The sequence below is a fragment of the Harmonia axyridis genome, chromosome 7 (genome assembly GCF_914767665.1).
Source record: "Harmonia axyridis chromosome 7, icHarAxyr1.1, whole genome shotgun sequence".
Taxonomy (NCBI): domain Eukaryota; kingdom Metazoa; phylum Arthropoda; class Insecta; order Coleoptera; family Coccinellidae; genus Harmonia; species Harmonia axyridis.
In genome coordinates, this window is record NC_059507.1 from 18053921 (window position 1) to 18081652 (window position 27732).

The 27732-nt window shown below is 33.6% G+C and overlaps 3 protein-coding genes across 3 annotated transcripts in view; 1 reads left to right on the plus strand and 2 right to left on the minus strand.

The window, feature by feature from the left end:
- The window catches only part of LOC123684198, a 12015-nt gene extending 1587 nt beyond the window's left edge, over positions 1–10428 (minus strand). Inside the window, exons 1-7 of the mRNA XM_045623363.1 lie at positions 7962–10428; positions 7752–7903; positions 5216–5425; positions 4430–4639; positions 3844–4047; positions 3625–3738; positions 105–2123 (exon numbers count right to left, since the gene is read on the minus strand). Of these exons, the coding sequence (XP_045479319.1) occupies positions 105–2123; positions 3625–3738; positions 3844–4047; positions 4430–4639; positions 5216–5425; positions 7752–7893 (2899 nt within the window). The 5' untranslated portion in view covers positions 7894–7903; positions 7962–10428. The remainder of the gene's footprint in view (positions 1–104; positions 2124–3624; positions 3739–3843; positions 4048–4429; positions 4640–5215; positions 5426–7751; positions 7904–7961) is intronic.
- A 14144-nt stretch (positions 10429–24572) lies between these two features.
- LOC123685290 lies at positions 24573–25871 on the plus strand. Its single transcript, XM_045624946.1, has one exon. It carries the CDS (start codon positions 24573–24575, stop codon positions 25869–25871), a length of 1299 nt encoding a protein of 432 aa, XP_045480902.1.
- Position 25872: 1 nt separating this feature from the next.
- On the minus strand, positions 25873–27267 carry LOC123685291. The gene is made up of 2 exons (XM_045624947.1): positions 26258–27267; positions 25873–25912 (listed from the first exon to the last, which is right to left on the minus strand). The coding sequence occupies exons 1-2, from the start codon at positions 27265–27267 to the stop codon at positions 25873–25875; spliced, it is 1050 nt and encodes a 349-aa protein (XP_045480903.1).
- Between the last annotated feature and the right edge of the window lie 465 nt (positions 27268–27732).

The following is a 27732-nucleotide window of genomic DNA, read 5'->3' on the forward strand; positions in this document are numbered from 1 at the left end:
TAGTAAAGTCGAAATTTCAAGATGTTTTTGAAAAAAAAACTATTTTGAGGTTGGTGAATTGATTACAATTAGCAGTTCGAATGAAATGTAATTATGTATCTCACCTTTGCTGGAATTCCTCCTATTCCCCCCACTAAGATTTGGAGTTCCTCCTGTTGAATTGATTTCATTTGTAGGAATTGGTTCTTCATCATTGACAACCTCATTTTCGGAGTCATCACTGCTTGCATTTTCATTTTCTCCTTGAGCTGTTTGCAGGAGTTGTGAAATGCCCAAAATGTCCCTACTTATAATGGGCTGACGATAAATGCCCTTGTGTATCTTCTCCGAATGGCCCATGAAGTTCGACAAATCCACTACGTCTTGATTTTCAAGATTCAAAGTAATACACGTAGTGGCTATATGTTTCCTCAAATTGGTGCCACGTAGTCTTGTCGGGTGCTCAGCACCACAAGCTTCAGAGAATTTCCTCATCAAAGTGCAGGCACTCAGATGTGGATGCTTTTTTGTATCCGACCCTGGTGTACCGAATACATAAGGGTTACTCTTGTGGACCCTCATATTTGTTCTGTTTTTTATTATTAATTGGATGCACTCACATAAATGAGTATCCAATAGAACAGGAACCGTCCGATTCAACTTGCCCCTTATAGTGAATCGAACATATTTTTTTGCAATTTCTTTTGATTTCTCTGAAAGTGATTGAAATAGATCATTATTACTTCTCTCAATCGTTTCGTATTTTTCAAATTCGGTAATGCTAATTCTCTCGACTTCTCCAGCGCGTCGTCTATTGAAAACCTGGATAGACGTTAGCGTTGCCTCTGCTAAGTCTATCCAGGCCAATGACGAGAAGCAAATTTTCAATTTCTCAAGGGCGTCTTTTCTCTTCTTGGTCAAATAGTCGCTGAGTTTTTTTATGTCGCCCATTGTGGGTAGCATAACTGTTTTTGTTCTACTCATTTTCAGTTGAGTTTCAGCAACAGTTCTGTTTACATTTATGTTCACTTCTTGAGCGAAAACTTTCAAGAAATATTTAGCATTTTTTCGCATTTCTTCCTTGTGGTTTTTAATGCACTCTGTTATTAATAAATTGCCAATCTGCTTCAGCAGTGTGCCCAAACTGAACGCTACCGAAGGAGCTTCGAAGCAGTTCGTAGTTTCAGTGTACCGGGCACACATATTTATAGCAGATAAAACCATGTCTACAAATTTTGGGTCATATATAGAGGCTAAATTATTTATTTCCTTACTCAGTGCCTTCATTTTAATGAGGAAATTACCAATTAATCGTAATCTCTGCCTTATCATTTGGAAATGTCTCGGTTCTCTATATTTTTCCACCATTTTGTTAGCATAAATGATGATGAGTTCATCATATCTGATTGCTCTACATACATCATCCTCCCTCAGCGGTGGGAATAAATGATTTCTCACAGTTATTGATGCCATAGGATGTATTCTTGATGTGATTTTTTTACTTAGCAAATTTGGCAATCTTTTAATGTCGGAATCAATGCCTGTGCAGGATCTGAAATGCACTCGAAGGGTGGCTTTTGAGAAAAATCCCTTACAGTTTGCACATGCACTGTAATCCCTACCACTTTTATTCCTGCTGCTTTTAGGCCGTCGCGCCACAATCAGCTCACCATCATTTAAATTCTCATTCGTATTAAAAAGGAAATTTCCCCTTTTTCTTATCTGACCAATAATCTTGGCCCTTTCTACGTTACCTTTTGGTAACATAATAAATTTTTTCACCTCCTCCTCACCGCTGTGTTTATTCTCTAGGTGTCGTGAGATTTTTTGCTGTTTCGTATGGCAGTAGAAACAAAAATTTGCCTTCTTGTCTCCTTTTCTTCCGCGGGACTCAGTTACCATCATATTTTCATCATCGCACCCTGGTTCGTTTAACGAGGCAGATAAATGAACTTGGATGCTTTTCGAGAGGGAATTATTATTGGACTCATTCGGTTGCGTTTTCTCCTCAATATTCAGATCCATTTCAGATAGAAAGGAACATGGTGTTGAGCTCCGACTGCCATCTCGTGAGTTATCAGATTGCGTTTCTGAATAAGTAGATAAATTATAATCTGAATCATCATCAGAATTGTCTCCATAAACTGAAAATAATAATAATAATTTAGGAAAAACTTTGAAGTTATAAACATTTAGGTTCACAAGAAAGCGACAGCGCGATGTTTCATATTTCTCGAATTAGGGAACATATACAGTGTGTAGATAAAAAAGGGGCAAAATCAATAAGTGAGTTATTTAATGTTTTCTTATGATTTCACTCATGACGTCATTTATTTTTACAGGTTGACGTCATATTTTCTTTCAAATAACTACCCCATTTTTTAGCTGCTTTATTATACCTACTTACATGAGGTTGTGCAATAAGTTACGTTAATTACAATCTTTCACACCATTATTTAGGTAAATTGCAGAAAATGTGTGATCTTTTGAAAAAATTTGTTATCTACGGTTTCAATTGTGTACACCATCATTAAGGCAAGTTTGATAAAGGAGAGAAAATATTTGGATTAATAATTAGAAAAAAATCATGCTGTGACTCTGTGAAATATGGTCTTCATGAGCAATGTTACCATAAGATGGTTAATTAAAAACTTGAATTCACCTGAAAGAGCGTTTTGCTTGATAAGATTCAATAACACAGCTCTTAATTTGATTTCTCACGTTATCCACACACTGTATAGAATGTATATAAATATTTATTATATTTTATTATTTACATACAGGGTGATTCACCGCGATGGCCTATTAGAAGTCCAACGTCCAATTAAATATTTGCATATGAAATAAACGATTGACAATAATTAACAATGAAACTAATTTAATTTCAGACTTGTTTCGAATGGTACAATATATACTTTTTATGATTTCATAACAACCATAACCTTAGAAATATTATGAAGATCCATATTTTTATTTTCTTTCAGGAAAGCTCAAGTAATAATTTCTCTAAGAGGTATGGAACATTGGGCAAATGTTGCAGGTCCCATTATTAGGAATTACTGTTCTATACAGGGTGTATCTTGAATGGTTGGCCTTCGCCTAGTAGTGAATGCAAGTCATCCAGGCCTTTCAGAAAAGTAGCTTGTTGCGTATCCCAACTGTTAGTTTCGGAGATACAGGGTGATTCAGGGAAAAATCTCAAAGATCTTATTATTGCCCTAGAAATATCAAAATAACATTGAACGCTCTGAAAGGTTGTTTGATGTGAACAAACCCACAAAATTCAAATAAAATCGGACTGCTGATTTGCGAGTAATGGTTATCCGAAATTGAAGCCGATTTTCATTAATCTTCCTGTACATTACTAACTGTCTTAAGATACACAACAAGCCACTTCTCTAAAAAGCCTGGATAACCTACACTCACCACTAGGCTATAGCCAACCACTCATGTTACACCCTGTATAAGCAAAAGATTCGAAAAATTTCGAAAGAAGGTTTTACAGTAACGATATCTGAACAAATATATTTTTTCATTTTTCAGTATAGATTGTAGAAACAAGTTTCAAGGAATATGGGTATTAATTTAATCAATTAATATTGCTCTCACGAAAATATATGCTTTTTCTGAGAAGGGTATAACTACCTGATAATTCTATCTCATCTTCAGGTTCCACTTGAACTGGTATTCCATGATGTTGCATAATACTCTGTTTGTTTTTGTCAACATTCATATCTGAAGCTTCCATGGTACTATTATCTGAAGCATAATATAATACCGTTTTAATTCAATGGCATGATAACAATGATCACACATAAATATACAGGGATATTCAAGGAAGGTTGATTATTATAAATGAAGTACCTTGAAATTCTGCATATCTGTCTTCCTCCTCTCCACAAACAGTGGAGAAAACAGTATCATCGAAGTTCTTCATAAGAGAAGTAGATGATCGGTTAATTTCCACATATTCTGTTCCAATTGAAAAATCATTGAAATCCTCATAGACTAGAGATTTTTCTGGCGATCTCCGCGGATTAAGCAATATATCTTCTATAATTATTTTCTCTGCAAATCAATAAAGATTCAATATCAGCCCTCGATATAGCTATTAGCTATCAGGTCACTACAGAGGCGTACCCAGGCATAAGCCTTGGGGAGGATATAGAAAAAATTGTTCGCATTTTCCTTCTTTTGAAGAAGTTTTCCAAAGAAGTTTGCTTACTCATAATAAGATTGTGTTATATAAGGTTGTTACATACAATGGATATTCCTCCTGGGGGAATATATCCCCCTTATCCCCCCCTTGGGTACGCCACTGCGTCACTATAAAATTAAAGTTGTTCGTGAATTGAGCTATAATATACATACATATATAATAGTTGAGGATGAAAATAAGACTCAAATGATCTTGTTATCAAAAATATGTGAAGAACAAGTAAGTAGGTACCTTGAAATGCTCCGTCACTACTTTGTTCATCTCTACCCTCAACGGTGGAAACATATTCATGGTTGATGGAGGAAGTAGATGGTCTGTCCATATCCACATATTTTTTTCCAATTTTTGAATCAGTGGAATGATTATCGCCTATAGATTTTTCTACTGATTCTCTTTGTTCGAGCGTTTCTTCTTGAAGAATCCTCTGTTCTTCTCTTTGCTCTGAAAATGAATATGGATTGGATATAAATATTTTATTGCAAACAGTCACTCAGAAAAACTTAATTGTACCCGTTGGGCAAAATTCGATGGTATTGAATAGTAGCCCTGTAGCCATAGGATCTAGGAATTATGGATGGCATATTTTCAACTTCGATTTTTAAAAGATGGATAATGACCAAAACCAATCCCTATTTATTTATTCATTAATGAGTGAAATCTCATTTTGGATTCAATGATTCATTTTTATGAATTTTTATAGTTAATGAATGCTAATTAATAACGATTCGTTTTGAATTTTTGAAAGCTATATTTCATCAACACAATAAAATTGAAAGTTTAACTGACTTTTCATATAGAAAGAAATAAATGATTAATCAGGTGACATAAAGAATGATACTTTATTAAACTTATATATTCAAATGCTTGATTCTGAAAATAGTGGAAACCCTAATTTCCGATATTTTTTGCCTTTTTACCGAATTTCAGCTAAAATCTGACCGAAATATTACGATTTAAGGTTGAAAATACGTGTCAAATGACCGTGTTATTGAAAATATTTCGAGAAAAAGTAATTACCTTGAATTGCTTCATCACTACTTTCTTCATCTTTTTTAACAACGGAGGAAACATATTTATGGTTGATGGAGGAAGTAGATGGTCTGTCCATATCCACATATTTTTCTCCAATTTTCGAATCAGTGAAATTATTATCGCTTACAGATTTCTTTACTGATTTTAGCTGTCCAACCATTTCATCTTGAAGTACCCTCAGTTCTTCTTTTTTCTCTGAAAATGAATATAGATTCGATATGAATATATTATTTGTCACTCAGAAAATCTCAACTACAACCTTAAGAAAGGAATATAATGGATGGCATATTTTCAACTTCAATTCTCAAAAGATGAATACCTAATGTCCAAAACGGAATCCCTTTCTCCTTTTGTGTTCAATTCATAAGGGAAAATTCATTTTTGTTTGAATTGATTAATTTTTTCAATTTTTTTTATTCATATGAAATAAAAAATTTAACGATGTTGAATCCGGAGACCTTACTGACCACCAAATAATTTAATTATCAGAAGTTCACAAATTATCATAAATAGGCCCTTGGTTGATTTGCCGTGTGAAACTGAAACTTTTTATGATTTTTGTAGTTTTTAAAGAAATTTATTTATCATATTATATATCTTCGAAAATTGAAAAAACGATTTTATTTATTTTAGAAACATTTGTGGTTTTTAATAAACAACAATTATGTATTATAACTTCTAGACTAAGTAAGCAATAAGAATGAAATAATTATACCAATGGATTTTACCAAAAAAGTGACTGTAGTACTTTTCATTTCACGCCAATTTCCAATTTTCTTCTATAGCTTGAAAACAGTTGAATTTATTATCTGTTCGAGTCCGCAAATGTGCCATTCATCTTTTGCTAGCTCAAAAGTTTTCTGAGATCCCATCACTAGACAACGAATTTGGGACAGCCGATATAGTCAATTGAAATGTTTGGCTCTATATGTACAGGGTGTTTTATTATTAACTGGATTAACATATATGGTCGTGTAGATGACACCGGGAGAATAATTTTTGTCTTATGACATATTTTTTTTTTTTAACGACTTTATTCTTCAATTAGATACAACAAGGCGACATTTAGCTTGAAGCTACTCTTACATGTAACCTCATCATACCATAACATCCATGACCTAGCCGGGATTCGAACCCGGTACCTTCAGCATCACAGCCGTCTCCCAAACCACTGTGCTGCCGAAGGTAGACAACATATATCTCGTTTTCAAAGCGAACTTGAGACACAAAGGGTTCAACGTAATTTCTGAGCAATATTTTATTGAACATGATCAGTATGAACCTTTAAAGTTACGATTTCTGGTCACACCAACTTATTTTTTGGTGCTAAATTCGAAAAAGGTAAAGAACCCTGAAAAAAAATTTCAAACTGGCGGAAAACCTGCAATGTTCGTAATTTTTTTTTTCGGTTGTCAAATTGAATTTCATTTTCCGAATGAACTCAATTTTCCAAGAATTTCAATAAAAAAATCTTTATAAATCGAAAGGAATATAATTGTTGCATGTTTACAGGAAAAAATTATTCACCCGAAATTGATGAAATATTTCACGATTGTCTTGTTTTCATACTTTACACGAATATGAAAACTGAATCGAAAAATATCAAACCTTCCTTCATTAAAGCCATCCAAAATTCTCCTCCGGTCTTCTAACAAAATTGAATTATCCTTGGATGAGTTCAAATTTATAATTCACAGGTAATAACTCAAGGTCGAGAGTTCGACCCCTAACATAGATTCATTGGAATTACAGTGAAATATTTTTGTGATAAATTTTCATTACTATTTGAATTGTTTCGACAGCTCAATTTCAAACTTTTGGCCATCATAGCCCTACCAGTTTTTTTTTTCAATTATGCTAGAGGACCAAAAGAAAAATTTAGATGGCTTTAATGAAGGAACTGTTCGATATTTATCGATTCTTTTTTACTTTCGTGTGAGGTATAGAGATAAGTACAATCATCAAACATTTCATCAATTTCTGTTGATTTTTTTTCGCTTTAGATATGTAAAAAATATTTTGGTTCGATTTATGAAAAAATTTTCTCACAAAAATTATCTTAGAAAATTGAGTTCATTCAGAAAATTAAATTAAATTTAGCAACCGAGTTCTCGTTCGGAAGTTATCGTATAAACGTTCGGCCGGACAGAATCGAATTTGAGGATAGATTTGTCAACAGTGAGTGGAACCTTTTGAAACCATTTCCGGCTCGGAATTCAAAAACTACAGACATCGTGATGAAATGATAGAGCGATCAATTCGGATACAGGCACTCGAAAAAATTTAATTTTATTTTATCAACAATAAGTTTCATTTCGAAATTTCTGATTACGAAACAGGAGGTACAGGGGGTGTTATGGAACTTTGCAGTATTGTGATCAATTAAGAATATTCTATATTCAATTATAGTGGCAAAATTCATATGTATCCCTGGAGATTTTCAAAAAGAAATTTCATTCTAACAACTTATTTTCAATCGATAAAAAATAATTATGGGTGATAATATAAAAAAACAACTCACCTTTTTCTGTTATCAGTACTGCTTCATATTTGGCACCTCTATGTTTTACAATGCAGGCATTATTATCTCCTTTTTTCTTTGAAATATTTTTCATTGAATATATTCCGTAAGTCTGGTCGGGAAAATGAACTAGACCAAACATTTTTGCTTTCCTGGAAAACACAATTTCTTTATTTAACTGTCTCAATTAAGATTATCAATAGATCTTACCTTACAAAAAGATCGAAATATTCAAACACAAGTTTTCACTCCGAAATATTCACAACACAACCAACTTCAGATTAAAAAAATCGAATTTATCTGCTCGTCTATTTTCAGAGTTCTAATATTCACTTGGAGAAATTCAGAATAGATCTGTATTATTCCAACTGTTACTAGGCCCTAGTAACAGAAATTTTTTTATTATCTCGTCAAATGAGCGAGATTTTGCCTATATACGATGACATGAAACACCCGATATTGGTTATACACAAAAATCTAATACATTCAAATATAAATCGTTTTCAAGTTTTATATCTTCAAAAAAGTAATTTTAAGGTTGAAAAATATCGAATTGTATATTAAGCTCTTACCTTTAATAACTGAATAAACAAAAAGTCCTTAGGTCAAAGGCAAATATAACTTATAAAAAAACTTCAAACACCTTCACTAACTTCACTTAATAATTGAGTCTCAAAAACGTACAAATATCAGTCAGTCAGTAAGCAAGACCGTATAGAAATAGTGAAGAGTACTAGTATTATATAGTAATTACCCCTCCCAAGATTTTCAAAATATGAAATTTCAGAATTCTTGCAGAAACGAAAAACGAAATTTTTTTCCATAAAAATGAACCAATAATCATTTTACTTTCCTTTGAAATCTTCAAGGCAGTCGAAAATCGCACCCTTCAGAGTTTATTAGTTTATTATCGCTTTCAAGATAATTATTTTTATTTCCCTACGAGCACGTCTATTTTCGAGATTTATTATTATCCTTTGTATATCCACTTTGTCGGCGTTGCCTCTGGTTTTGCCAAATGTGATTTTTGTATTCGTCATCGGTATACGCCAGGCCAGTGATTCCTAAAGTGGTCCAGGTTATTGCAAAATATTCAACGCTTTCAAATAATAGCTACCTAAATTTGCATAACGGTCAAAAAAGTTATCCGTCTTTACTGAATTTTAAAGCCGACCCATAAAACGAACCGTAATTCTGTTATGGATAATGCCGACAAAGCATTATCAGAGGTGTCTACAAGCATGAGAGTTGCTAAGTACAGGTCCATTATGCATAAGATATTGTAATTACTGTATTGAATTCGTATAAGATCCTCTTTATTTCCGGAAAGCAATGTATTGATCGAACATCATTTCAACAGTTTCATCAGCGTGATCAGATTGGAATATGATGAATCTATACTGACGTTTGAATTGAGAAGTGCGTGCGTATCTACAAAAAATCACTTTTGGGATATTGATTGAACTTTAAATACTTTCATTTGTGCCATCCACAGATTAAATTTAATTAACATGCATTATCATTTATTTTTTCTTCATATTAATTCAATTGAATCTGTGGATGAAATGAAAGTCTTCAAAGACAAATATCCCAAATGTGCTATTTTGCAGATACGCCCTTTTCAATTGAAACGTATATTATATTTTTGATGGTCTTTTTAATGTGCTTTCAACAATTGAACATTTGCTCCCATAACCACATATAAAATATTATGAATCTAAATAATTGATTGGAAATACAGAGATATATCTTCGTAAAAATTCCATAAAAATGAACCAATAATCATTTTACTTTCCTTTGAAATCTTCAAGGCAGTCGAAAATCGCACCCTTCAGAGTTTATTAGTTTATTATCGCTTTCAAGATAATTATTTTTATTTCCCTACGAGCACGTCTATTTTCGAGATTTATTATTATCCTTTGTATATCCACTTTGTCGGCGTTGCCTCTGGTTTTGCCAAATGTGATTTTTGTATTCGTCATCGGTATACGCCAGGCCAGTGATTCCTAAAGTGGTCCAGGTTATTGCAAAATATTCAACGCTTTCAAATAATAGCTACCTAAATTTGCATAACGGTCAAAAAAGTTATCCGTCTTTACTGAATTTTAAAGCCGACCCATAAAACGAACCGTAATTCTGTTATGGATAATGCCGACAAAGCATTATCAGAGGTGTCTACAAGCATGAGAGTTGCTAAGTACAGGTCCATTATGCATAAGATATTGTAATTACTGTATTGAATTCGTATAAGATCCTCTTTATTTCCGGAAAGCAATGTATTGATCGAACATCATTTCAACAGTTTCATCAGCGTGATCAGATTGGAATATGATGAATCTATACTGACGTTTGAATTGAGAAGTGCGTGCGTATCTACAAAAAATCACTTTTGGGATATTGATTGAACTTTAAATACTTTCATTTGTGCCATCTACAGATTAAATTTAATTAACATGCATTATCATTTATTTTTTCTTCATATTAATTCAATTGAATCTGTGGATGAAATGAAAGTCTTCAAAGACAAATATCCCAAATGTGCTATTTTGCAGATACGCCCTTTTCAATTGAAAAGTATATTATATTGAATATGAATTGATTCATCGGAACATTCTTGAGTCTAGACATTCCCAACCGTCTCGGTTAGATTTTTTGAAACTACTAAAATCTATCAAATGATTTCTTCCTATTAAAAACTTCCTGAAAATGCAATAATCTACTGAAAAATTGGATATCAACTAAATCTGGTCATACTGAGTTTCATTATATTTTGAGTATCTATTGACACTTTAGCTCAAATGATAGGTACACTGAAATTATCGTACAAAACGCTATTATCGTACATGCGATATCGTACATAGAATTGAGCAGCAAATTATCGTACAAAACGATAATTATCGTACGAACGGCAACGCTGTACTAGGGCTCTTGCAGCAAAAATTCGATAAGAGGGGGAATATCATCATCCACATCTTGAAGAAAACACCAGACGTGGTGTAAACATTTATTTACAACCCTTGTATTGCCGATAACTGGAGAATTCACTATATGGATTGAAGACATCTGGTTACGGTCCCGAAATTCAACATTAAAAAGATGTACCTATATCTGAATCATCTCTATACCGACCCCGAGGAGTCTTTTCAAGCCGGACTTTAATATTTTCAATATTCTGCTTGAATTTTATGTAGAAGCCTCTATTTACACGAAATTTTGCATGAAGATCAAAATTGATAATTTATATATTCAGGCAAAATTTCAACTCGAGCAAATTTGTTGTAACTTATATATTAGGTGTACATTTTTTTAATTCTTCTTGAATTTTCTATTGTTCTGTTTATGCTATCCGCACGAAATTGTGCACGCAGTCTCGAATGATCATTTTATGTATACACGCGAAATCTCCATCTGATCAGATCTGTAATCACAGAGATATCAAGTTTTTAATATCCAATATTCTTCTTGAATTTTCTATGGTTAATTTTTTATGGTTCTCATTATGCGATAAGCTTGAAATTTGGCGAGGAGCTTAGCATTGCTATTTTATATCAATACCCAAAATCTCAACTCAACGTCAGTTCTGTGGTAACAGAGTTTCTATGGTTCTGATCAAGTGATCAACAAGATATTTCGCACGAAGCTTTATATGGTCATTCTACATCTGAATGCAAATTTCCCTCGCAAATGTGACTTTGGTTTCGAAATTCACAAAATACAAAATTTCGAACGGCCATATTTACGGAACCCCTATTCAGGTTCTGCTTATTAAACGAACTCAACTGCGGCATTGGAGATCCGAACCTTCCCTGCAAATTTCGCGTATACAGGGTGTTTCATTGGGAAACGGAAATACTTCATAGGTGCTTAGTTGACACCAAGGCGATTCTGGAGATACCCCATTCATTGGGTCTTACAGTCTTCGTAGGCGAGATACAGAGTGTTTTATGCGTTTTGCCCGTTCCTTTCAGAGGCCATTTCAAACGAACCACCCAGTATATTTTCTTCATATTTGGCAAATATGTTCCTAATTGAGAGCCCAAACGTATCATGCAATAACCACCTCGAAAATTCAGGTCCTGGTTAACAAAAAATTATGAATAGTTTGAATCCTCGTAACAACACCCTGTACATCGGAATTTTGAAAATCTGTTTCGATATTCGGAAACACCACTAAAAACTAAACTGAGAAGTGTAATTCAAATTTTCGCGCAGACAGTTTTACTGCACACATTTTCAAAGTGAAAGTGAAGTTTTCAAGAACTCATCAGGCTTGTCGGCGTTCGCTTTACGTTGCCGGATTTCATGACCACTTGGGGTTCTGCATTATTATCTTTTCAATTCTCTAATCAGACTACCTCGGTAGTGCAGTGGACAGAGATGTCGACTGTGGTGCCGAAGGTACCGGGTTCGAATCCTGGCTAGGTCATGGATGTTGTACATGTCCGGTGATGGTTAGGTTAGAGGCTAATGACCATAGCAGTCGATGCCTTCAATGAAAGAAAAAAAAAAAATCTCTAATCAGAATGTTGATTCCTCAAAAATGGAATGCAAAATATAAGAAAACAATTCTATTTCATCACTTCCAACTGATCCTTCTTGAGAAATATAAGTTTCATTATTTCATACCACATTCCATTATTTTATGATATTCTTCATTTTTTATATCAAATTATCTAGAGTCGAGCGTGGGCGCAATCGAATTAAATAATGGTTCATCCTCATCATCCGATCATTACTCGATAATCTTAAACAAAAATGCCGAAAACAAAACAAAAATTAACAGGGCCCAAATATGTGTTCAACGAGAAGGCGGTGTTTTTGAACATTAACTCGATATTTTATAGCATTTTATCAAATCCGTCTGTTATAAATGTTTCCTATTAATACAACTGTCTTATTTTCACCTTTACGAAAAAATGTTAGATAAGCTTTGTTGCTGAGAATGTTATTACGAATCTAAATGCATGAAAAAATATAGGGTGTTCCATTGAAAAAATATCATTTTATGAAATATTATGACAACGCGTCTATTTTTTTTTTTTCGGCATCGAGAAGGCCACTGAGAATGCTACCAGTTTGCCCATTTAACCGACATCGTAGCATCCATAATAACAGAGTTGGCAATGGTGCCGACTCAATTTGGAACACCCTGTATATGAACATTCAAAATCTCAATTGAATCGGATCTGTAATCACGGCTCTATTTTCAATATTCTCCTTGAAACTTCTATAGTCCATTTGTCATGGTTTTCATAATCTGATATCCATCAGTTGTGTGGTCACGTAAATATTGGTCATTTTTTTGGTTATTCTTTTTTAATTTTCTATTGTGCTGATTAGATGATGAGCATTAAATTTTGCACAAAGCATTTAAATGTCATTTTCCATCCAATTGGAAATCTTTATCGCGATCGAAACTGCAGTTCCGACATCAACAAGAAAATGAAATTTCGAACGTCAATATTTACGGAAACCATAATCGGATTTTATCCATAAACGAACTTAACCGCGGCATTTCTGATCCAAACCTACTCTGAAAATTTTAAGTTTCTAAGACCTTTCATTAGAGAATTATCGTGTACCTATACGGCTGAACGGTCAGAGTTGAATTTGAGGACGGATTCGTCATCAGTGAGTCGAACCTTATCATTTATCCATAAACTTCTTATGGACATTTCCAATGGAAGACCCTGCATACATCACTTTTTTCAAATGCGAGTACATCTGCATCCCATAAGCAATAGAAAGGAATATCCACATATTATTTGCACAAATTCCTGACCCACACATTTCATGAAGAAAAGAACGAATGAAAAAAATATATATTTATTGCGTAATGCGAGATGATAAAAATTTCAACCGAAAATTAATGTCCCGAAACTCAACAATAAAGAGATATATTTCAAAAATATCGCCTGATATCCCATTGAACTGCGTACTACATATTGACATCTTATATTTCCTCATGTCATTTATACATATAGTGAACTTCTACTTGAAGAATTGAAATGCGAAGAAATAGTTAATTTCCCATCTAAAGCGGAAACTTCCACTCATATACCGAGAAATGTTCGGACCAATGGCACATTTAGAACCGAATGTCATTCCGATTCCGAGAAGAATATAATTTCATTGAGAAAACCATTTTCATTCCTTGTGCAAAGATATTTCTGACATGCGGGACAGTCGAAATCGAATGAATAGATTTTATAAGAACGCAATAGAGACGATATCAACGTGATAAACGTCCTGGAACTATGCAGTATATTAGGGTACTGGAAGTCAGCATTATACATATATCAGTTCCAAGACTGTCCCGGAACTATCATTTCGGTCCTGGAAGTCAACATTAGGCATATATCAGTTCCAAGACTGTCCTGGAACTATACATCGGTCTTGGAACTCGCGGTTAGCTGGTAAAAAATGTCTTGGAACTCGACGTTAGTCATATATATATATATATATATATGTATGGTGTAGGAATACGAGATCCGTATACAGCCAAGTTATCAACGCTACGAGATCATGAGATCCGATGGCCGGATCTCGTAACGTATTTCGTTCATTTTCGGTATCCTGAGGTAGTATATATCATTCTGGCGAAGTTTGAGATGGAGCTCATAGCGGTCACTAATTACATGCAAATTGTACAAATGAAGTTCGGGAAAATTGGCGCTGGCATCGAAAATGTATATCGTCCTAGAGGTGTCGTGCGTACTTTGGGAGATCCTTGAATTGCAACACTGTGTGGATCTCGGAAAGTCGAAACTCTTTATCAATTTGATGAATTAAATACATACCTATTATTCATGTCATGACTCGTGGTGATTTATCTAAGTGGAATGACGAGAAGGGTTTGGGAATGCATTTATTTCGCTTTCTGATACTCGAATTCCTGACAACGCTTGAAAGTCTAGCTAGGGCAGTTTGAACTGTTATTTCGATAAGTGTATAGGATGGTCTTTGTTGGAAATTTTCAACTTTTTAATGTAGGTGTTCGAATATACATAAGTAAAATTGAACGAAATGAATAAGAGCGAGTTTTATCTAATGAATAAATGATATTCATCGAAGTATTTCATATTTATGAGGAAGAAATTATCTCTTCTTCAATACTATAAATGAAATCATTCGAGACGTACGTTTCCTTTCCTAATTTAATGTACTCGAGACAGAAAAATATTGAGTACTCGTACCTTTGCATAATGTTGTTCTAGGCTTTGATCATAAAATATTTATTGATAGAGCTCAAATTCAAGAGCCAATATGTTGAATTGATTTTATAAACCATAAATCAATTCATGGAAATTTTTGGAGTATCTTCTTGAAAATCGGTCAATAGATATTTCTTTGGAATTTTGTTATTGTCAATTTATAATTCTAAGAACGGATATCATTATGTCGGATCGCAGATCAATTAGTTTTAGGCTAAAAGTGACGTCGCTGAATAATTAAAAAAAAAAATTGTTGGAGGAAAAGTTTCGTTACATTTTCCCAAGAAAAATTTTCTATGAAAATTGATATGTTACACCAGCCTACTGAATCGGATTTTGTATCCAACAATAAACAGAAGTACCTACTGAAGATTAATGCAAAATATCTTATCTGGGACACGTACCAAATGATTTCGAATTATACTAGGCGGATTGTAGGTATCATTGACAAGCTTCAATATTTTCTACAATTTCTCGTATATACCGAATATTTATCTATGGCTTTTTTTGGAAAAACTTAGATATTGTTGAATGTAATTTCCTTTGCTCTGTTGTATTTGTCAATCAGTAATATGTAAGAGAAGAAGATTTCTTCTTATAGGGTATTCCCCGAAAACTCTCGTTTTCTTTTGAAAAATGAATTTTTTGCTAGAAGACTAATGATAATATAACTTAATTCATTGCAAACAAAGGTGCTAACTCTTTTTACTAAATGAAAACATTTCTAACAAGTAACTATGAATTTGAGGTCAATACTCCTATCTAAAACATCATTTTTAATTAGAACATCTTCTTCGAATTGCTTGAATTCCAATTTCAGAAAGAATCAAATCTTAAAATTTTTGTTGATTATTCTCTCGAAAATGGATAAGTTCAGAGCCTTCGACGATGAGTACCGTTTTTCAAATTGTGATATAAAAGAGGCGAAGCTATTTTGTTACCATAATACAAGAGCGCTCACATAATTTTGCGATTTAATAACTGTTGGTTATTTAAAAGGTAGCACCTGCTTGTTATTTTTTCAGTGGGAACAAACATGAGGAAGGTATCCAATTATTTATAACAAATTATTTATTAAATGAACAATTTGAGTTTCAATGCGAATATTATTCTTTAACATGAAATAGCAGGATAAACTATGAAAATTGGTTAGTACATATGAATAATAAGTCGAATAAAATTATTGTATATCAAAAAAGACTACACCTACAACTCAATTTCGAAAATTTTAAATTAAAACCGATTTTTGCACCAAACGTCTCAAATTGAATCTGCTGATTGAAGAGATTTATATTGGAATCTACTAAGAATGATGTAATAAGAAATATGCTTTTGCTTGTGTGTTTCTCACACCATTCCACTCTAAATCCCGTAGCTCTAAGCTGACATTAAATTCCACCTCAGATTCCACTAGTTAATATGCGAGTTTAACAAAAAGGTTTTTTATGATTCCAGGTTATTTTCCATCAAATTGCACCGCACATTTGTGTTTTCTAGAATAGAACCTTCACAAAAAAGATTTTACACGAGAAATAAACCACAAAATTTCATTCAATATCAAGGAAATTTGATGTGGAAAGTTGACATAATATATAATAGGAATTCCTTCGGAATTCGAAAAATTCTTAAACGATTTTCATAAGTTTCATAAATGGGACACTCTAAATATGTAGAGTTCCATTTAAAAAACAAGAAACTGCGTTGAAAAGTTTTTCAACCTCAGAATTGTCGAAAAGTGTACCGTTATCGATTTTTCAAAAATGTCATCTGTTTTAAAGATTGAGTAATTTGTCTTTATTATTTGATGGGACGCCCTATATATAAATATTTCTCGATGATTAAAAAGTAAAATAACTTATTTCCGCTTTATATAATATAAAGCGGAATTTCCGACAAGTAAAGACTGAAACAATCAAACACTAAATATTTCTCATTTATCTGCACATTTAATTCATTTTGTGTTCATCGTAGAATTGTAATCCAGTCATTAAAGTGTCCAATTTTCAAAATACCAACACTCCTCTATATCTGTGATTCGATATTTGATTTCTAATTAAGTGGGAACACCCTATATATAACTCAATTACAATAATACGAAGAATACAAAATGAATTGATCTCGAAATTGATGAAAAATATGTATATATGAGGTGTGCCATCAAAACGGTGTCCTATGTTTGAAACGGATAACAGAAATTTTTTTTTGATTGGATAGATTTAAATATGTTTCATTTCTTTCGGGATCTAACTGATGAATTAGATCTCGAAATAAGTGAAACATTTTTACACAAAATGTTGTGTCCATTGTATAATTTCAATCGAATATTATGTAGGGTGTCCCATTTAAATGAGACCAATTCCCGTCTATATTTCTAAAACGATTATTAATTCCTATGCTGTGTTATTCTTAAAATATTGACCATTAAAATTACTGGAATAACGGGAAATAAATTGAATCTCAAGATAAATGAAAAATATTTATATACGGGGTGTCCCATCAAAACAACGAAGTCAAAAATACAATATCTTTGAAACAGATAACATTTTTTTAAAAAGCGATAACGGGATGCTTTTCGGCAAATCTGCGGACAAAAAACTGCGTCGAAAAATATATGGTGTACCATTTGAGAAACATCAATTTTACTCTTTATTTTTTTAACGGTAGGTAATGATTTCTATGATGTGTTATCAGTATCATATGAAACATAAAAATTACTGAAGACAGTATTTTAGAATGTATTGAATATCTTGAATATAAGATATATATATTGAAATATTTGAAACAGTAATTTTTCATGAATGTCTTGTAACTTGAGAACTGAGCAAGATATCTATGATCAGCTTTCTGATCTTGGTTTATTTCGAAAGAAGAGCTCAGGAGTCCTTGAAGATTTTTTCATCTAGTCTTATGAGTCTCGAGATACGTTCAGTGAGCATCGAATTTAGCTCATCCTGTACATACAGAGTGTCCGGAAACTATTACGCCGAATTGAAAAAGAACAAACTTCTTTGAACAATTTCGGAAAATGTGGAATTAACGAATAAAAATTACATTCAATTTTTTATAATCTCTGCAACGAATGATTTTTGGGAAAAAAATGAAGTCTTATTGATTTTTCAAGAGAAATGTTCTGTTTTGGCATCATAGTTTCGGGACACATTGTATATTAAAACCATCGTTGGTTTGGGTGATTAAATTTGTTCCACTCGAAATGAAAAATTTTCCTTGTGTTCACGACTAATTGATAAAAATATTTTTTCACATTATCTTAGAAATATGTTAGTTTCACATATACCAGAAAGGGTTATTAACAATAAGTTTGAATTACGTCTTGAACATTTATTAGAATTCGAAGGTTATGTATTAGTAATAGAATATCAAACCATAATAATCATCCTGTGGCTTGAAAGTTATTGCTTTTCAATATTTTCGTATTTGCCGGAGAATATCCTGCATCTTCGGAACAAAAAATATACAAAACGTTTGATGGTTCGTTCGGAAGTAATATTAATTGTATTGGTTCCTAAGAGCTATTCTGTTATTTCAATCGATACTGAAAAATTGATGAACACTCTGTATATGACCGTTTTAGAAAAAGAAACAAACGTTAGAGTTATGCATAATATCGACGTTCCTTCATTCTACCACGACGGCCCGTCATCTGGTGTCATCTGGAAGAGGAGACCGATATGCAGGGGGCACTTCAAGCGTTGACAGGTATAATTTGCCCAGACGAAGGTAATTTTTAACGCATTCATATCAGTTTTCTAAACCAACACTGTATCGATATAAGTCTGTAAAATTTTTGTGTTCAACGCTGTCTTGACACATAATTTGAACTAAAAAGCAAATAGCGATGTTTAATCGAATTACCGTAAATGTACTTTATGTTTTACGACCTCCTCATTTTTGAGCTATTGGACCACATAATTTGATCCATTCGCGTTACGTAGTAGAATTCACTACACAACTCAAACTTCATTAAGTTACATATTTTTCGGAAAAGAATTCACTCTAAAGAACTTAAACTCTACCAATAGCCGTAACTGCTTTTTTATAAAGGGTGTTTCATTGGGCAACAGAAATATTTCACAGGTGCATAGGTGACAAACAACCAATGTAGAAATGAATTACAAAGTAATCTTGAAATAATTAAGAATTCAATATTTTTCATGATTTATTGTTAGAAGTCATTTCAAACCACTTTCAGGTATCGAAGTTTAAAAACTTCACTTTTACGTTGAAAATTTGTGCAGTAAAACTGTCTGCGCTAAAATTTGAAGTACACCTCCCAGTTCAGTTTTTAGTTCAGATTATCAAAATTCCGATCTACAGGGTGTTGTTACGAGGATTCAAACGATTCATAATTTTTTGTTAACCCAGACATGGATTTTCGAGGCGGTTATTGCATGATACGTTTGGGCTCTCAATCAGGAATATATTTGCCAAATATGAAGAAAATATACCGGGTGGTTCGTTCGATATGGCTTCAGAAAGAAACGGGTGAAATTCATAAAACACCCTGTATCTCGACTATGAAGACAGTAAGACCCAATAAATGGGGTATCCCCAGAACCGCCTTGGTGCCACCTATGCACCAGGAAGTATTTCCGTTTTCGAATGAAACACCCTGTATAATGTGGAAGTCTTTTTGAATAACTCATTTGGATCAAACACATTGAATACCAGCTGAATATTTTTCTAAAAAGGCGTTGTTTGCAAACCAACTTGTTTGACGTCAAGTAGTCATCAATGTAATAAACATATTCTTATGATTTCGAGGGAAATGATATCAACAACAGTACAATGTTGTGTTATATTTTGTTCATTATAGGCAGTCGTAGATTAATCGTCGTACTATATAAATGTTTGATAATGCATCATTATTGATATATTCGTGTGCTTACATAACTCGTGCTACGCACTCGTTTTCAACATACACACTCATATAATAATAATAATTTTATCCCACTTGTATAGAAAATAACTATCATCCACGACTGCTTGATTTTGAAGCTCTAATGCCAATAATTGTGGTTCATTTGCGTTGCGTAAGAATACTAATCAGGCAATTCATCACGAAATGAACGAATTCAGAAACAGACTCATGAATAACCAGCACTGCTTCTTATATACAGAGTGTAATTGAATGTCAATATCCATGGAGGTGATTTTGGTGCCCATTTTAAGAAAAAAACTTCATATAAACATATGTCCTGACCTTTTCAGGGTGGTAAAGTTTTCGAAAATAATTAATTCATTTTTAATATCTCCAATAACACTTCCGATATTTCAATGAAAGTTGTCATTCATGTACTATGAATCAAGAGGCATTCTTTAATCTATCACCTTTTTTTTTATTTCCACCAGTGGGTAAATAGGCCGGAAATAGGCAGGTCAAATGACTTGCCTATTTCGGTAGACATTGATAGTATACCACATATTTTTCCTCAAATAAAAATTATTCTCGAAATTCCCAATCATTTTTCACCAAAGTTGATAATCTAACTTTTTTCAATTCGATGCACGGTTTTCGTTAAAAAACTAAAAACTGTTTCTCTGCATGATCATAACAATATCGTTCATTTGAAAATATCATCATACAGAGACATAAGTAGATTTTATTATTTCAGACGAAACCCGTGCGTCATCCAAAAAAAATTCAAAATATCAAATTTGAAATATCCGAAGTGGTATTGTACATATTAAAAATAAATGATTTATTTTTGAAAAATTCATCAAATACCAAGGCAATTTATTTTAATCAATATATTGTGGTAAGTGATAATTTAACGGCATTTCATTTTTTCGAAAAAACGCATTGCTGAATAATATTTCAACAAAAAACATGAGTGCTGGTGGCAACAAAAATCTGAGTTCAAGACAAGGATCTTTCACGAATGCTTCTCGTTAGAAACACATTATTTTGGTTTGTGTTTTTCATAATTTTTCACAGGAAAAATGAGATTCCGAAATAGTAATCGACAGGACTATTTCATGAAACCATAAATTCTTTTTATCAAAGGTATTTTGATTTTGGTGACAAGAGCTGTCGAGTTTAACAACGGGTAAACTCGAAAAAACTGATGAAAGATGATATCATACAGTGTAATTTCACAATATTCAATCAAAACAATGTACAGCAATGTACAGTCTTAGATAAAACGATGTAAGTACTATATGTATCTGTGTGAATATTAAAATATTCGTGTGTACTTACACAATAAAGTATATAGATATTAACGATGCATTGATCCCATGTTTATATATATAGGAAAATAGAATTATTTGTTCGAAGTGTTTTATCTTTTAATAAGTAACTCATGTTATTTCGATGAAATGTGTTACCTGATGAGCAAGTGGTGCACATCTTTCTTGAGATTTGATACCTGCATTCTATTTTCTATATCGATGAAAGCAATATCACCTGCTTATACATATATAAAACTTTGGAGTTAAATTTTTATAATCTCTAATCATCTATAGTATTTAGTCGAAGTATTAGGCAGAGATCCAAATATAAGCAGAAACGAGTCATATTAAAATGATGTATTATATTATAGTATGATTCAAATGAATCGAAATATTTGCTCATATAACCTCCACTTTCAGGACATTAGCACACAATATCAATATATATTATAGTTCGAAAACAATATCAATTTTAATATGTAGACAATAGGACATAAAACGTTCAACTTGGTGTTCATTGTCTTGGAACTTTATATTTTATAACAACAATGTCCTAGAAGTAGAGGTATATTTTGATTGGTTCTTCATGATACAATTGGGGTAGAAAATATATCAAAACCAATTGAACCTGCTTTTGACAGCGAAACAATTTCCCTCGTCAATTTTTATACATGTTAAGAAAATAATACTGATAAATCCTTAATTTTATCAGAAAAAAAATTTACCTATATAATGTATGAGAATCAGACATAAAAAACATAAAGTGTTTCTCATTCTCGTTAATTTTTCTTGTATTTCATTTCTTTCTCGGACTCTATATTCTATTTTTTTTTGTGCATTGCCTGAAATTTAGTCAATAGCATATAACACGTATTTCCACAAAACGTTTTCAATTATCACATAAATAAGAAAACAAACAGAAATTATTGTTATTGTTTCACAGGATCAATAAAGTATGTTATGTTATGTTATGTTATTAAAATGAAATTAATCTCCTGAGGAATATTTCTGAATTATCGAAAAAATATGTTGATTAAAAACTCCTCTCTGAATATAATATTCTTGAGAGAATATGCATGAGTATTACTCAAGTAGAAATATAAGGACAATTTGAATTGTATCCTGGGTTGAGTGAATCCCATGCGGATAATTGGAATACTTGGTAACATTGACCAGCCGACCAAGATGCGAATCGCTAGTTAGAATAACGTGTTAAAATGAGAGAAAGTTTGGGATGCACAAATTTTTTGTTTTCTTTGTTTCATTTCGTTAAATCTGAGTGAATTCTGAATTTCTTGATCGGTCAATTTGAGTAATCGAGTGATTTCTAACATAAGGTTGTGTCAAGTAACCGTGCAAGTAACGGTGACTGTGTTAGCTTTTCATTATTATTGTGCTCTTTCAAAAACCATTCACGAAAAACTCATTTGGTTAACCGGTAACGAAATTCAAAACAAACTTTTCTGTTGATACTGCCTGCTACATTTCAATCAAAAAGCCCTTTCGTTTCGACTGGATACGATAACTTGAAATTCCTTGTTTTACGAGTAAACATGAAATTTCCAAAAAACATATTCATCCGGCTATAAAATCTGAATTGTTCGTGAAACAAAATATTGTAAATACCTACTATGTACAGTGCTCAAGCAAATTCATAACAGTGTTAATAATGAGGTTAGGGAAAATCGTAAAATGATAAAGTATCTAGTGAACATGATCATTTTCCTATCGACACAAGAGCATTTAGGGGAATCAATGAAAGTGTTAATACTGACATTCGAGGAAATTTGGAGAAGCTTGTTGAAGTCGCCATGATGTCAGACGAAGTTATTAGAATATATTTCCGTTCCGTCTGTATTTTGCAAATTATATCGAAAACCTTTCAGAATGATTAAATTGATTCGGTGACCAAAATTTTGAGGCAAATAACATTTATAACGAAATGGACAGTGTTTTTACTAGGAACAATGTATTCATTATTCATTAATAACTGATACTGTTGTAGATTATTATCTGTTTAATTTCCAGAAAATGAATGTTTTGTTACTGAAATATATGTTTTTAGTTATGTTCAATATACGGCCTAATAAAAAGCGTCACTTCCACTTCTGATAATAACATTTTTAAATCTGATTGATAAGTGAGAGGAACTATTCGATCTATAATGTTCCTTAAAACTCAAAATGTTGAATTTTCACCTAAATTCAATACTGAAATTCGATTCAAACCAAAATTATTGAATTAATCAAACTACAATCCAGTTATTGGCTAAACCCTACATATAAGTGTTGGCAAGAAATCGTGGAGGAAAAACTACTTTTATCAATTATTCTTCAAATTAATTGAAATGAGTATGACTACTTCAAACCTTATTCTAGCAAGGCACCCGAAATTTTGCAAACAAGCTTGAAATGCTTATTTCATATATATGCGTAAAAATGCAACCCGTTCGAAAGATCAATTACCGAAATTCTCATTATGGCATCTTCCATATTTTTCTTGAATTATCCTTGGTCTATATTTGATTATACTGATGATATGATCAGCTTTATATTTCGCAGTTCCGGGCTGTGTTTTAGTTAAAGCCTCTGAAAACTCGATCCTATCGGTTCTGTGGTATCAGAGATATTTGATAGTCGCCTTTCGATATCCTTTTCAATTGCTCTATGGTTCTGGTTCACTGAGGAACATGAAATTTCACGGAAGGCTTCAAATTGTCGTATTTCAAGGGAGTGCGTAATTTCATTCAAGTCAAACTCATAGTTTTGAAATAAATAGAAACTCAACATTTCTAAAAGACATATTCACTAAAATCTTGGTCAGATTTTACCAGTTAACGAACTTCGCGATACGAAACCACCCAAGTACACTGTCCTTCATCTCGAATGTTTCGTGTATACAAACACGCAAACAGATTTACATTTGAAGACGAATTCATCAACAGGGAGTCGAAACTTAAATTTCGACCACTCAAAAATCGGTGAGATTATGACAGAGTTCAGCCCTAAAAATGATGAAATAGGAACACCTGCTACAATGATTGACTCTGGCGTTGGCATAAATACATATTCCAAGTACACGACATGTTCTGCATCTTGCGAGATCCGACGAATATGCGATTTTGACCCTTATCGATATACAAAGATTTTGATACTTATCTCACATCTAACGAGATCCGTCTTAGTGGCAACGTTGAACGGATCTCATTGCCACGCGGTATACAATGTATATAGGGTATATAGGAAAGGATCTCGGATTGTTGGTTTATAAGACATGGACCTCGTAGCGTTGAAATTTTACAGGGATCTCGTAATCACATTTTCGAAGTATATATATATATATATATATATATATATATATATATATATATATGGAAGTTAAGAGAGGAAAGCTGGTGGAAACAGAGAACATAAAGATGGCGGATGGAAGAGAGATGGCAAACCTGGGGACGGAGAACACATACAAATACCTAGGGATACAACAGACGTATGAAATAAAACAGAAAGAAAATAAAAATGCTGCAGAAACAGAACTCATCAGACGAGTTAAGAAAATTATCGGCTCACAACTGTCAGCAGAAAACAAAATCACAGCCATCAACACCTGGGCCATACCAACTTTTTCCTATACGTCGGGAATCCTTGATTGGTCCAAAACAGATCTGGAGAGACTGGACAGAAGAATACGAACAACATTCACACAGAACGGCATGCTACATCCAAATTCGGCAATAGAGAGGCTTTACTTACCCAGAACAGAAGGAGGACGTGGATTAAGCAGCTTGCAACACATCTGTCTCAAAGAGGAAAGAAAAATTAGAGATTACTTCAGAGAGAACAACTTGCCTGTACATCAATGGATATCGGCCCAGTTCACTGAAACACACAACGAGCAGGACGCAGGAGAAGACCCACCTGCAAAATTAAGACAGAGCTGGAAAACAAAAGCCTTACACGGAAGATTCTACACAAGTTTACACCAACCAGATGTAGATATAAAGAACTCAAATACCTACTTGGTACAAGGCTACCTATTTCCCCAGACGGAAGGAACAGTCCTGGCCATCCAAGACCAGGTCGTCCCAACCAGAACATATGTGAAGCATATTTTAAAACAACAAGTGGAATCCACTAAATGCAGGATGTGCAACGTGGCCGAAGAAACTATCCAGCACCTGTCCTCAGGATGTTCCACAATAGCAGGCACGAAATATCTCAGCAGGCATGACAATATGGGTAAAGTCGTTCATCAATTACTATGCCTCCAAAAGCAACTAGTCCAACACTTCACACCACACCACATATATAAACCACAAACTATAGTAGAGAACGAACAGCACAAAATATACTGGGATCTGGCAGTCACAACAGACAGAGGTGTGGAACACAATAGACCGGACATGGTGGTATGGGATAACAAAAAGAAGACCGTCATCATTATTGACTTTGCTGTGCCGCAAGATAACAACCTAGCGAAAAGCTATGCCGAAAAAATATCCAAATATGAGGCACTAGCACAGCAAATGAAGGACATGTGGAGGCTCAAAGCAGTGACTATAATGCCCCTAATAATGAGCGTGAATGGCCTCGTACACCGAAAGACCACTCAACATCTAAATGAACTGGACCTGCCGCACAACACCATCACGTGGATGCAGAAAGCAGTAATCCTGGGAACTGTCAGCATAGTGAGAAAAATAATATATCCCCACTAGCTCACGGAGGTACTCTTGGCGCGTGCGCCCGGGTATCACGGCTTCCACGAGAAGTGTGAAATTAAAAAAAAAATATATATATATATATATATATATATATATATATATATATGAAGCACATAGCAAAGAAAAACATTCCAACCGATATATATATATATATATATATATATATATATATATATATATATATATATATATATCTATATATATATATATATATATATATATATATATATATATATATATATATATATATCGGTTGGAATGTTTTTCTTTGCTATGTGCTTCATATATATATATATATATATATATATATATATATATATATATATATCTGTTCCTGTTCAATATCCAGTTTGGTGATCTCAACCTCTTCCATGTTGTACCTGGAGCTTTCAGCCTCCGACTCCCTGATCCAACGAGCCGTATCGTCGTGTTGCTTGTTGTTACCCCATATTGCCTGCCAGTAGGTGTACATGTCCTCTGTTTTGGGAGGTTCCTTATCACTATTGTTGTTGTTTTCCAGGTTTCTAAAGAATTGCTTTTGATTTTTATAGTACAACTGATTATTCTCGTACCTCATTTTACTTTCAGTGTAGCGTTTTATACGGTTACCTAGAGCTTTTATTTTTTGTTTCAGGTGATCATTGAGGGTTTCAAGCTTCATCCGGGAGTCAGAAGCTTTAAGGTTTATACGGACCTCAGAGGCTATCCTACGGACCGCCTTATGGACTTTGTTGGATACGACCTCGGTGTTCAGGTAAGTATGTAGTAATCCGATGTTTTTCCTAATCTTTAATACTTTTCTTTCCAGGCGGGCTCTCCATGGGGGCTGCTCTTTCTTTGGTTTTCTGTGTGGTTCCGTTAGACACTTTCCCATCTCCTCACATACAGTGGCCGCTCCCGTGTATACCAGGTCCACTATATCTCTCAATGTTGTCGCGCTTGTGATGTGAGATTCAATAATTGCATCTACCATCCTCACCTTCTCCAACATGATGCGCGATCCCTTCATCCTAGGAATTTTTAGCCTAGCTTCAGGATTTATACCACTGTATAGTAGTGTATTTCGGCCGAAGATTTGCTTCATTTTTCTGGTTTGTGGGTCGTCCTGGTCTTCTTCCTGTTGTTCTTCTTGCAGTTCTTCCAGTTGGTTGAGCTCTTGTTCTTGCTCTTCTGCTGGTGGCGCTGTCTGTGGCCATATGCTCTGTTCAATCGCTGCTAGTTCGACACTTGAAAGCTTTTCATTTTCAAGCAGATATCTCACTCGATTAGCCAGCAGATTCGTGTAAAGCTGTTTTTCTGGCTTGATATCATTCCATGTTTCAGTCAGAAGTTGTCTATATGTTCTTTCTGACAACTGCTCTAGGGTCTTCGCTATAAAATGAGCGCGCATATATTATATATATATATATATATTTTTTAAATTCACACTTATTAGTGGGTTTCGTAGAGTTATCCGGACGCCAAGGCATCAAGGATAACCCTCTTTTTGATCAATGGGGGTATTCGACCTTCCGTAAGATATTCACGGTTCCCGAAATCACAGCCTTCTGCATCCATGTGATAGTGTTCTTAGGTAGATTTTTTAGCTCTTTGAAATGTTGAGTGCTCTTACGGTGGACGAGACCATTTACAGTTATCACCAGGGGCTTAATTATTACGCTTTTAAGCTTCCACATATCTTTCATCTGATGTGCTAGTGCCTCATATTTCCTGATCTTTTCTGCGTAGGTCTTCGCCAAGTTGTTGTCTTGGGGAACCGCGAAGTCTATTATGGTGGCGGTTTTGTTCACTTTGTCCCACACCACCATATCTGGACGGTTATGCTCAACCCCTCTATCCGTTATGAGCGTTAGGT

Excerpts from the sequence above, each read along its gene's own strand:
- LOC123685290 (XM_045624946.1), top strand. The coding sequence starts at position 24,573 with ATGGCGGATGGAAGAGAGATGGCAAACCTGGGGACGGAGAACACATAC.
- LOC123685291 (XM_045624947.1), bottom strand. The coding sequence starts at position 27,267 with ATGCGCGCTCATTTTATAGCGAAGACCCTAGAGCAGTTGTCAGAAAGA. Across the intron at positions 25,913-26,257 it reads TCGGAGGCTGAAAGCTCCAG|CCGTGATACCCGGGCGCACG; the intron begins GTACAACATGGA and ends TTCTCGTGGAAG.